Source organism: Cherax quadricarinatus, chromosome 5 (assembly GCF_038502225.1).
Source record: "Cherax quadricarinatus isolate ZL_2023a chromosome 5, ASM3850222v1, whole genome shotgun sequence".
NCBI classification, from domain to species: Eukaryota; Metazoa; Arthropoda; class Malacostraca; order Decapoda; family Parastacidae; genus Cherax; species Cherax quadricarinatus.
Genome location: NC_091296.1, coordinates 36,170,000 through 36,183,677, shown reverse-complemented (window position 1 = coordinate 36,183,677; position 13,678 = coordinate 36,170,000). Strand labels below are relative to the sequence as shown.

Here is a 13,678-nt window from a genome sequence, read left to right as displayed (position 1 = left end):
TTCTGTTCAAAGGAAGACTGTCATTCAAGCAGTACATACCAAGCAAGAGGAAACACTTGTGGTATAAAGTTTTTTGTGCTTTGTGACTGACTGCTACAGTGGTCTTGTATTGGATATTATTGTGTACACTGAAAGTAATACACCTACCATCCGACTTACAACCTGCTCGACTTACAACGACTCGACTTATGGCCGTGTTTTTTATGCCAAATTTCTGGGAAATAAACAAGTGTTTGTGTTGTACACAGTGTTTATCCTAAACCTTACAGTATAAAATACAGTACTAACAGCATAAAAAGTGAAGTAAAACATGAAATACCAAAATAAAACAATAAAATAAAGTCATTACAAAAATATTATGTTGATATTCAGTAGTAAAGTTCGACTTACGTCCATTTCGACTTACGACCGGTTTCTCGGAACCGAACTCAATCGTAAGTCGGATGGTAGGTGTACATTGCAAAATACCAGGAAGTTATTGGGCATCTCTGGTGATGTGGTAAGAACAATGATGGAACCATATCTTGGTAAGGGGCATATACAGTGGAACCCCGGTTTACGATCAGCTCCCAATGCGACCAATTATGTAAGTGTATTTATGTAAGTGCGTTTGTACGTGTATGTTTGGGGGTCTGAAATGGACTAATCTAATTCACAATATTCCTTATGGGAACAAATTCGTTCAGTAATGGCACCTGAACATACTTCTGGAATGAAATAATGTCGTAAACCGGGGGTCCACTGTATAATGATAACTGGTACACAAGCCCCTCACTCAGTGATTTTTTGCGAGTGAACATGACAGATGTGTGTGGCACGGTGCGTGGAAATCATAAGCATATGCCCAGGTTTGACGCTGGCACTCATAGAGGTGAGGTGCAGGCATTTGCTGCCAATGACATCATGGCATTTCAGTGGCATGACAAACGAGATGTCACACTGTTGTCATCAGTTCACCCTAACGAAATGACAAACACTGGCAGGCAGAATAGAGAGACCAGTGAACCCATTCTAAAACCTGCAGCTGTGATGGACATGCAGATTGGGTTTGCTGATTGTGTTCGCAAGAGTTGTAAGTGGTACATAAAACTCTTTTTCCATATTCTGGACATTTCCATGCTCAATGCTTATAATATGTATAAGATGAGGACCAGAAACAAACCACCATATGGCGAATTTTGTTTGTCTGTCATCAGACAAATAATATTCAAGTACCAAGGAACAACACCTGCATTAGAAAACCGCCCACTAAATTATCAACAACTACTTTCTCGTCTGAGGGCTGGTGATCACTTCCTAATGAAACTTCCTGCTTCTGCTTTCAAGAAAAGGCTCAGAAGAGGTGTTACGTCTGCGCACATGCAAAAAAACGCCCACAACAATGCAGAGACTTGTTTTATGTGTGAGGAGTGTAAAACGCCACTGTGCATGACACCATGTTTCAAAGACTTCCACAGGCTGCAGAACTTCTAGAAGCATGTCCTGTGACTGTATATGTGTATATAAAATAAGGAAAAATAGTAATAAACAACATTTTATATTGTTCGTTGGTGTAAACAAGTTTTGTAAACAATATAATGACAACAGTGTTTGAGCAGTTATTGTGTACTATAGAAAGAGCAAATATTTACAAAATAATGCTCATATTGGTCTCACAGGCCATAGAAGTTACTTGAAAAGAAAAAATATGTAAAAATAATAGAAAAAAGTTGAAAAAACAAAATAAATGATTACTGGGTGACTGGCAGTCAGTGATGCTGCCGTATGCTGTTCAGTTTTTGTCAACTTCCGCATCCTTATGTCGGTAAGTATTGATGGCAAAAAAAAAAAAAAAACTTTTTTTTAGCCTATTAAATTTAGAAAAAAGAACTATCTTTTCATAAGAAATTTTTTTTTTTTTTTTGAATATTTTTTGTCCCTGACAACAAGTCTGGGAGAGGGCCTGTCAACCCTGAAAGGGTTAACAAGATAACTGCTGTGGCATATATGCGCCTGGCAAACCTGAGAATAGCGTTCTGGTACCTCAGTAAGGAATCGTTAGACTTTATACACTGTATGTCAGGCCCATACTGGAGGACACAGCACCAGTTTGGAACCCACACCTGGTCAAACAAGGCTGGTTCCAGAGCTAAGGGAAATGTCCTATGAAGAAAGGTTAAGGGAGGACAGGGGAGGGTCAGGGAAGACATAACTACATACAAAATACTACATGGAATAGACAAGGTAGACAGAGATGGGACACAGAAACAAGGGGTCACAGTTGGAAGCTGAAGACTCAGATGAGTCAAATGGATGTTAGGAAGTATTTCTTCAGCCACAGAGTTGTTAGGAAGTGGAATAGTCTGGCAAGCGATGTAGTGGAGGCAGGAACCATACATAGTTTTAAGACGAGGTATGATAAAGCTCATGGAGCAGGGAGAGGGGAGACCCAGTAGTGATCAGTGAAGAGGTGGGGCCAGGAGCTGAGTCTCAACCCCTGCAACCACAATTAGGTGAGTACGTAATAGCTTTTGAGTTAAGGTGCCAAGTCAGGGCCAGGTTTTTTAAATTAAAAATACCTGGCTTTGGCAGGTAGCTATGTGGGGAGCTACCCACGATAACTCTATCAGCTGGACTTCCTGAAAAAATGTACAGTGGAACCTTGACTTACAAGTTTAATCCGTTCCGTGACCTAGCTTGTAACTCAATTTGCTCGTATATCAAATCAATTTTCCTCATTTAAATTAATTGAATAGCCATTAATCTGTTCCTGACGCTATTATCAACTGTACGGCTTATTTATCTATCACAATTCATCTAATATGACATAATAACAATATAAGTAACACAGAAACATGATATATACTTTAGAATGAATAAAATAGGCCATAATATGGGGGCAGAGGCCGAGGCAGCAGTGGAAGCATCCGCCGCTGCCTATAGTATCTTCCCATGCTCTTATTGTAAGAGGAAACGGAGTATTTTTGAGGCTAACTGCAGTAGATCACTAGTTTTCTAAGGAAAACACTGAAACAATGTATTTATTAATAAGAAATATCGTATATAAAAACATAATAAATCATAATACACTACAGAATGTAAAGAAATATTAAACTTTTTATATAAAGTGTATATGTACTTACACACTTGGAGCAGAGATGGTGAGGGAGGTTAAGGGTGGGGCATATGATGTCAGTGGCCCTGTAAACCTCCAGTAACAACATTGTTTTGTTTAATCACTGAACTTAACTGATACAGCTTTAGTATCTACATATTGTAGATGTACTAAGCTAGTATTGCCTGGCTAAGTCCATGGAAATCATCATCTTTTTCTTCTCAGCACTGTCCTTTGCACTTACTTTCTTAGGACCCATGGTTAAAAAAAAGAAATTTGGCAAAATGACTGTAAAAAAAAATGCAAGCAAGCACGAAAGAACTCCCACAGTGATGTAAACATGTGTACTGCTTACCGGATGTTTTGGCATCAGCTGTGCTAACTAGCAGCAGCATTCTGAATTATTATTATGTACGTATTATGTATTATTATTATTCATTTAGGGAACTGAAGCTCTATTATTATTATTATTATTATTATTATTATTATTATTATTATTATTATTATTATTATTATTATTATTATTATTATTATTATTGTTATTATTATTAATTTAAGGAACTGAAGCTCTATCATTATTTTTTTTTTCCAACAAGTTGCCCATCTCCCACCAAGGCAGGGTGACCCAAAAAGAAAGAAAATCCCCAAAAAGAAAATACTTTCATCATCATTCAACACTTTCACCTCACTCATACATAATCACTGTTTTTGTAGAGGTGCCCAGAACACAACAGTTTAGAAGCATATACTGTATGTATAAAGATATACAATATCCCTCCAAACTGCCAATATCCCAAACCCCTCCTTTAAAGTGCAGGTATTGTACTTCCCATAAAATACCACTACCTAGATACCACTCTTCCTATTTATTTAAATGCTTGCTTTTTTCTGGGTGTTTTCATTTATATTTTGTGTGGATACATAGATATGTGTCAACCATATTTTTATTGAGATTTATTTTTTATCTGCATTGAACCTTGAACAATGAAATGCAAAATTATTATAATAATATTATTATTATTATTAATTATTATTATTATTAATTTAACCCTTAAATGGTCCAGACAGATCGACGTTCAAATTCGTAGTGCTCCAAAAGTAGGTCTACTTTTTTTTACATATTTTCAAATATAACAAAAAAAAAATGTAGATAAAAGTTTTTTACACATTTTCAAATGTAAAACAAAAAAGAAGATCTACATTTTTTTACATACTTTCAGATGTTGAAAAAAACGTATATATACGTTTGGACCGTTTAAGGGTTAAGGAACTGAAGCTGTTGTTATTATAATAATAATAATAATAATAATAATAATAATAATAATAATATTATTATTATTATTATTAATTTAGGGAACTGGAGCACAGATCCAATTTCCTAGATCAAGAGCCCCTCACCAGCATCAAGGAGCCTTGATGCTGGTGAGGTGCTCTTGATCTAAGGAATTGGATCTGTGCTCTAGTTACCTAAATTAATAATAATACTACTAATACTGCTACTAATACTACTACTAATACTACTACTACTACTAATACTAATACTACTAATACTAATACTACTAATACTAATACTACTAATACTACTAATACTACTAATACTACTAATACTAATACTACTAATACTACTAATACTACTACTACTACTAATACTACTATTACTACTACTACTACTAATACTACTACTACTACATGTATTAATAAATAACAAAAAGGCACAATACTACATGTATTATTATTATTCTTTCTTTCAACACACCGGCCGTATCCCACCAAGGCAGGGTGGCCCAAAAAAGAAAAACGAAAGTTTCTCTTTTAAATTTAGTAATTTATATGGGAGAAGGGGTTACTAGCCCCTTGCTCCCGGCATTTTAGTCGCCTCTTACAACACACATGGCTTACGGAGGAAGAATTCTGTTCCACTTCCCCATGGAGATAAGAGGAAATAAAGAAGAAGAAGAACTAGAAAGAAAATAGAAGAATACCCAGAGGGGTGTGTATATATATGCTGGTACATGTATGTGTAGTGACCTAAGTGCAAGTGGAAGTAGCAAGACATACCTGAAATCTTGCATGTTTATGAGACAGACAAAAGACGCCAGCAACCCTACCATCATGTAAAACAATTACAGGTTTTCATTGTACACTCACTTGGCAAGATGGTAGTACCTCCCTGGGTGGTTGCTGTTTACCAACCTGCTACCTAGGATTATTATTATTATTATTATTATTATTATTATTATTATTATTATTATAACGAATGCCGCCAACTCAGTGCACTGCTGTGGGAGCAGTTCTCTCATGGTTTGCTTACATTTTTGACAGTCATTTGGCCAAATTTCATTTTTCTAAGCATGGGTTCTAAGAAAGTGAGTGTAACAGACAATGCTGAGAAGAAAAAGAGAATGATTTCCATGGAATTAAAGCATGAAATCATAGATAAACAAGTGAGATGTCCAGGTTTTGGGTTGAAGGGGAAGCGGGGGTAGCTGGCTCGTAACTCAGAGCAAAAAATTGACCCAGGGGGCAGCTCATATCTCAAAAAACTTGTACGTTGGGACATTCATAAGTCAAGGTTCCACGTGTTAGTGCTTGTTAATGAATTTGCTCTTGCTCCATTACCCAGTTTATTGCCGGGCTAATAAGTGTGACCAAGTTTCACAAAACTAGCAGCGACTGGCTTGACAACCATATTATCTCAAATGTAAAGGCTCATTGTAGAAAAGTTAGTTACCTGGAGACCATACTGTACAGTTATGATTTTGCTTGACAACTGTACTGCTCACCTACCTGCTGAAAAATTTGTTGCACTCACTTTTTGGTACATGTTACCAAAGTATATTCACGTATCAGGTATAATCTAAGTGTATAAAATCCACTTGCCATTACAAAATGACAACATCCTCTTGTATTCTATTCATTTTTTTTTAACACATAGGGCATCTCCCACTGAGGCAGGGTGACCCAAAAAGGAAACACTTCACCATCATTCACACATAATCACTGTCTTTGCAAAGGCACTCAGATATGATGGTTCAGATGTCACTCCAAACAGTAAATATCCCATACCCCACCTTTAACCCTTTCAGGGTCCACAGGCCCTCTCCAAGACTTGCTCTCAGGGTCCCCCAAATTTCAAAAAAAAAAATTATTTTCTCTTATGAAAAGATAGAGAATCTTTTCCCGATCATAATGACACCAAAAGTATGAAATTTGATGGAAAACTTACGGAATTATGCTCTCACGAAGTTAGCGGTCTCGATGATGTTTACACATCGGCAATTTTGCCCACTTTGAGCCCTATTTTCGGCCAATTCCAGTGTACTAGTCGACAAAAATCATAACTATTTCGCTAGAACTCCATTTTTACTATTGAATGAGTACAAGAAACCACCCATATACCGATTTCAACTATCCACTACAGTGGTCAAAATTTAGCAATTTTGCCAATCTCACACAAATTTCAAAAGATGCCAATTTCCGAATAGGGTCCAGAATAAACAAGAAAGACATTCCTGGCACTAAAATAACATTTCCATTGTTCATTAGTCACATCCCCACGCCCGTCTTATATTCTTTTGCTTTTCACTTTGAATTTTTATTCTCACAAAAAAATAGAAGATTTACTGTTATGCAGACTACTGCATTAGTGTAGAAATGGTATAAATAATATCTGCGCACTTGTGAAAGAATATTAGACTCACCAGTTGACGTGTATTGGATGCATAGCATGATTTGTTTACTTTTGAACTTTGGTAAAAATCGAACATTTCTGCTACTTTGAGCTCAATTTCAAGGTACTTTTCATTGTAAAACCAGTCAAAATCATCTCAATTTCTGTAATATTTCTTCCATTCTATAAAATGAGACCAGGAAAACTAGAATACAATAATAAATACCATACGAAAATACAGTGCAAAGTCGCTGTTTTAATCCAAAAACACGGTAAAAGTTTTTTTTTCTCATTACGCACTGTGTGCTGCAGGATTTTTTTATACTGCGCACACTAACCACATAGACCCATTCTTTCATATGTAGGCCTACCAGCTTTCTCTCACTAGATTTGAGGGCGCTAGAATTTAGGCATACTAGTACGTCATGGACACTGGTGCGTAAGCCGTACTAGTACGGCCGAAACCCTGAAAGGGTTAAAGTGCAGGCACTGTACTTCCCACCTCCAGGACTCATGTCCTGCTAACCAGTTTCCCTGAATCCCTTCACAGAATATTACTCTACTCCTACTCCAATAGCTCGCCAAGTCCCAAAAACCATTCGTCTCCATTAACTCCTATCTAACACGCTCACACATGCATTCTGTATGTCCAGCCCCCTTGCACACAAAACCTCTTTTACTCTCTCCCTCCCTCCTCTCCTAGGATGACCCCTACCCCTCCTCCCCTTCACTATAGATTTAGACACCCTCCAAGTTATCCTACTTTGTTCCATCCTCTCTAAATGACCAACCCACCTCAACACCCCTTCCTCAGCCCTCTGAATAATACTTTTAGTAACTCCACACTTCCTCCTAATTTCCACACTTTGAATTTTCTGCATAATATTTACACCACACTTTGCCCTTAGACATGACGTCTCTATTGCCTCCAGCCTTCTTGCTGCAGCATATACAACTTGTGCTTCACACCCATGTAAGAGTGTTTTTACCCCTATGCTCTATGGATAACATTCTTTGTCTCCACAGATACCTCAATGCACTACCCACCCTTTTTTCTACATCATTTCTATGGTATACCTCATCCTTCATAAACACATCCACTGACAAGTCAACTTGCAAATATCTGAACACATTCACTTCTTCCATTCTACCTCCCTCCAGTGTGATATCCAATTTTTCTTTACCTAACTCATTTGATACTCTTATCACCTTACACTTATCTATGTTCATTTTGAACTTTCTTTACTCACCTCCCATACCCATCCACTGACTTTTGCAACCAACAGTGTCATCAGCAGAAAGCAACTGTGTCAACTCCCATTTCATATTTGATTTCCCACAATTTAATCCCTCTCCTCTCCCCAACACCCTAGCATTTACTTCTTTTACAGCCCCATCTATAAATATGTTAAACAATCATGGTGACATTACACATCCCTGTCTATGGCCTACTTTTACTGGAAAGTGATCTCCCTCTCTCCTGCACACCCTAACCTGAGCCTCACTATCCTCATAAAAACTCTTTACAGCATTTAGTAACTTATTATCTCTTTCATACACTTGCAACATCTGCCACATTGCTCCCTATTCACCCTACATATGACCTTTCTAAATCCATAAATGCAACAAAAACCTCCCTCCCTCTATCTAAATATTGTTCACTTATATGCTTCAATGTAAATGCCTCCTTGTTCATCTATGATCTGACTCTCTGTCTTACCTCTAATTCTTCCAATAGTAACCCTACCATACACTTTACCTGGTATACTCAGTAAACTTTTTTTTTTTCAACAAAAAACTTGCCGCATCCCACTGAGGAAGGGCGACCTAAAAAGAAAAACAAAAGTTTTTCTTTTTAAATTTAGTAATTTCTACAGAAGGGGTAGCCCCCTGCTCCCGGCATTTTAGTCACCTCTTATGACACACTTGGGTTACAGAGGAAGAATTCTTATCCACTTGCCCATGGAGAAAAGAGGAAATAAAGAAGAACAAGACCTATTAAAAAAATAGAAGTAAACCCAGATGAGTGTGTATATACAGTAGGGCCCTGTTTTACAGCGATTCGCCTAATGGCATTCTGCTAATATGGCAATCAAAACTTGCTATATGGCTCCCGGTTTTTCTAATACGGGGTGCCCCACAAGGTTTGTTTACATTCTCTGTAAGCACATCTCTCTGTTATGTCTGGAAACTTTTCAAAATTTCAAGTGTTTTAAAGTTATTGCATATTTTATATGTACTCTGATAATTATACTTAAGTGTACCTATACCTAAATATACTTACACATTGTGCTGGCGTGCAGGTACACAATAAAATCACTAAGAGTCTCTCTACTCTTGAAGCCATATTAATTATAATACGTAATCTCATGGGCACATTAAATGTTGTATGTATTATGTTAATATAGACATTTCCATTAATCCATCTATGATATTTTTTCAAAATTATATAATAAACACACTTCGTAACATATAAACATGATAAATACACCCCACAGTAGAATAAATTAACACAAATATGAAATATGATAGCCCGGCAACTTGTAGGACTTGTGGTAGTCAGGCGACTTGTATTCCAGCATCAATTCAATTCAATTCAAAGTTTATTCTCTATAAGGATTACAATGGTGAGTTTACAGAATTTGGTTATTGTGTGGTTTACATGTAGTAAAATAATAATTACAGAGTGTACCACTAGAACACCTAGCATGGCTAGGCATTTCGGGCAGACTTAGATTAAATCTAAAGTTTAAAATATTACAAAATTATGAGGTAAGTTGGTATTATGGCTAAGTGACTAAATACTAGTTTGTGAGTTTAGCAATGTGAATGCTTTTGTTTTGGCACTATACATAGTTTCAGTATTGGAGTATCACAGGCCAACTTATGACTAGTTAAGATTCATTATTTTGAGATTGAGATTGATATTTCTGTTTATGGTGAGTGTAAGTGTGAACCACCAGGTGGTATTCGTATAATTAGTTGACAGGGTGTATCAGGGAGATAAGATGTTTTCTGATTGTAGTTTTGAAGGTGATGAATGTGTCTGCAGTTTTAGAATTTTCAGGTAGGGTGTTCCAGATTTTAGGGCCTTTGACATACATTGAATTTTTGTAAAGGTTTAGTCGGACATGGGGAATGTCATAGAGATGTTTGTGTCTGGTGTTGTGCCTATGGGTTCTGTCACAACTATCAAGAAAGCGTTTTAGGTCAAAGTTAATATTGGAATTTAAGGTCCTGTAGATGTAGATTGCACAGTAGTAAGTGTGGATGTACTGAACAGGGAGTAAGTTTAGATCTATGAAGAGTGGGGGGGTGTGTTGCCAGGGTTGGATTTAGTGATTATTCTTACTGCAGCTTTTTGTTGGGTTATTATTTGCTTTAGGTGTGTTGCTGCAGTTGAGCCCCAAGCACAGATAGCATAGGTGAGATATGGATATATAAGTGAATGGTATAGTGTGAGAAGGGCAGTTTGCGGCATATAGTATCGTATCTTGGAGAGGATCCCAACCGTTTTGGATACTTTTTTGGTTATGTGTTGGATATGGGTGCTGAAGTTCAGGTTGTTGTCAAGGTATAGGCCTAGGAATTTGCTCTGATTATGCCTGGCAATTAGAGTGTTGTCAATCCTAATGTTAATTTGCGCATCTCCTGCTCTGCTACCAAACATAATGTAGTAGGTTTTGTCAGCGTTAAGCGTAAGTTTATTGGCTGTCATCCAAGTCGATATTTTGATCAGCTCCTCATTAACAATGGTGTTGAGGGTGGCAAGATTAGGGTGAGAGATGACATAAGTCGTGTCGTCAGCAAAGAGAATGGGGTTCAGGTGTTGAGATACGTTTGGAAGATCATTGATGTATATGAGGAAGAGCAGGGGACCAAGGACACTTCCCTGCATCAGAGAAAATGTGTACACAATAGTATTACTGGGAGTAACTATAAAATTATTCCTCTCATATGCCTTCACTCAGAGTGTCATTTCTTCTAAAAATTGTGTTACATGAGAATGGGAGTGTTTCTGTTTGTTTATTCTACTGTATCAACGTGGAGACAACTTGTACACAATGTAAAGTGTTTGTATTATGGTATAATACATATGTGTATGAACAAAAACCAGACGTGTTCGCCTGCTTTGTTTACATTTTATATGGGTGGGGTGGGGTGGGGAGAGCTGCCTTGGCTGGCTGCCTGACTTCCTACAAATAAAACTCACCTCTCACCCTACACGAAGACTACAAATATTTTAAAGTAAGTAATGGGTGTATTGTTTGTGTATTTTACATTTTATTGTTTTTAATGCCTAGTTCTATTGCTAACTTAATATATGTTAGTGTAAACTTGTTATCTGGCATTTATTTGCATTTATAAGTGGAAAAAATGGCGTCCTGCTTTCCGGCGATGTCTGCTTTCCGGCAGTAGCCTGCAACCTAACCTGCCATATAAGTAGGGCCCTACTGTATATTATGCATTTAGATGCACGTGTAGTGTGACTTAAGTGTAAATAGAAGTAGCAAGATGTACTTGTTATCCAGTGTGTTTATGAAACAGAATAAAGACACCAGCAATCTTGCCATCATGTAAAACAATTACGGGTTTCCTTTTCACATTCACTTGGCAGGACGGCAGTACCTTCTTGGGTGGTTGCGGTCTGCCAACCTACTACCTAGGTCAGTAAATTTGTTTCCCTATAATGTTTGATATTCCAGTGGCAGTTAATTGATAATGTTTAATTGAAAAAAATCTTTTAGTGTCATTTATTCAGTTGCTGACTTGCCAGAGAGATGCTGACATCATAGTTCTGATGACCCTGCCAGATTTCAACATCTTCACCCCATCCCCTTTATTGAGTGAAGGCACTATACTTCCCACCTCCAGGGCTCAAGTCTGACTAACTGGTTTTCCCTGAATCCCTTCATAAACAAAACATTCCTTATGCTAACAGTACATCAAGCAGTGAAAATTACTTGCCTCTATTGTGCCTACACAAACCTGTTGGATGTTCAAGCCCCAAGCAGTCAACAACCTCTTCTATTCCCCTCCCTCCAACCTTTCCTAAGATGATCCCTACCCATCCTTCCCTCCATTCCTGATTTGTATGCCCTAGTCATCCTATTTTATTCCATCCTCTCTGAATGTCCAGAATACACCAGTAATCCCTCATCAGTCTTCTGAATTATACTCTTGATAATTCCCCCCACACCTTTTTCTTATCTCCAAGCTCAAAATTCTTTGCAGAATTTTCGCACCTCACACCGCTCTCAAAGACAACAACTCTGTTACCTTAAGCCGCCTCCTCGCTGTGATGTTTAAAATACATTTTTGATATTTCAATTAATTTTTTTTTTTTTTGCAGGATCAAGGTCATCTTGATGAGGCATTGCACTTTCTTCAGCAAGCCACCACCTTAAGACCAGATTTTGCTGCAGCATGGATGAACTTAGGCATTGTTCAAGCATCATTGGGCGACCATGCATCAGCTGAGAATAGTTACCTCACTGCTCTGACTCACAGATCTGTATGTAGCACTAATGTATTTCATTTATTTTTTCACTTTTAAAATTGTTCAGTTTTGTATAGGACACATCAAGAGGTATAAATCTAGATTAGCCCTTTTTTTGGTAGCGATTACATCACATTAACAAGAACGTGCTCTTTGTTTGATAACATATTACCCCCATTGCATCCTGTTATTCATCATAATCCATATCTACATCTAAAAGGGTTCAAATAATTTCCACATTATCAATTGTGAAGGCTTACTCAGCCCTGTAACAACTTCAGTCAGTACAGTGGACCCCCGCTTAACGATCACCTCCCAATGCGACCAATTATGTAAGTGTATTTATGTAAGTGCGTTTGTACGTGTATGTTTGGGGGTCTGAAACGGACTAATCTACTTCACAATATTCCTTATGGGAACAAATTCGGTCAGTACTGGCACCTGAACATACTTCTGAAATGAAAAAATATCGTTAACCGGGGGTCCACTGTATTACCAAGGCTGGCTCCTCCTCAGGAAAATTAATGAATAGAAAAAGAAATAATAACAGACAGTGATAAACACTTTATTATTTAGAAACAGAAAATGTAAAACAATAAAATATGAATGGGTATCCTAATTGAAAGAAAAATGAAATGAAAAAAATTACATTTTAACTCAACGCTAATATAGGTATATTGTGGTAATGGGATGTCAGGTGTTGGTGACACTGAGTGTTGTTGAAATCGTAGCCGTTGCTGATGGGGGGGGGTAGCAGGTGTTGGTGACCACCACTGGCTCGTTCTTCACTAAGTATAGCCATGTGTAATTACTTCAGATGACAGGAAAACAGGCTCGTTACCACTGCTATGATGAGGGGTTAGGTCCTGTGTTGGCTTACATAACAGGTAAGTAGACTAAACATGGGACGTCTCAGGACGTTAGTCCGTCTCCTTCTATTCTTCTCGTTGGTTGGCAGGTGACCCTCTCTGTCATTCCAAGCTGTAGAGAGAGATTACCCACTGCTTAAGAAATCACTCTCCATGATAAGTAGAATACCTAAAAGATGTGGTGATTATTAAAACATTTAACAGATAAAGAATGAAAGGACTAAGTTAATTATTGGTCAAAAGTGAAGCTTTCAACCAATAAGTCCACCAAAATATGATCAGGCGTGTACTTACAGTAGTGTTGGGAGCTGTGAGTCGAGTGATTTACTGTTTGACCGGAGCCCCACATGTCACCTTTGGGGGGGGGAGAGGGAGGGGAAGGGATAGCGGGAGCTAGACTGACCCTACCTTAACAAGCAGCCGGCAATCAAACTATCACTTTCGGGAAGGGGGAAAAAGGGGGGAGGGGGAATAGCGGGAGCTGGACTTACCCTACCTTAACAAGTAGCCGGCAGTGAAACTATTGTTACTATACACTCCCTCGC

The 13,678-nt window shown here is 37.8% G+C and overlaps 1 protein-coding gene across 2 annotated transcripts in view; it reads left to right on the top strand.

Annotated features, from left to right (window-relative positions):
* LOC128684784 (protein O-mannosyl-transferase TMTC4) overlaps positions 1-13,678 on the top strand; it is a 166,030-nt gene that overhangs the window by 98,077 nt on the left and 54,275 nt on the right. For both annotated transcript variants that reach the window (XM_053771046.2, XM_070101558.1), the window contains one exon: positions 12,118-12,279. In XM_053771046.2, the coding sequence (XP_053627021.2) occupies positions 12,118-12,279 (162 nt within the window). The remainder of the gene's footprint in view (positions 1-12,117; positions 12,280-13,678) is intronic.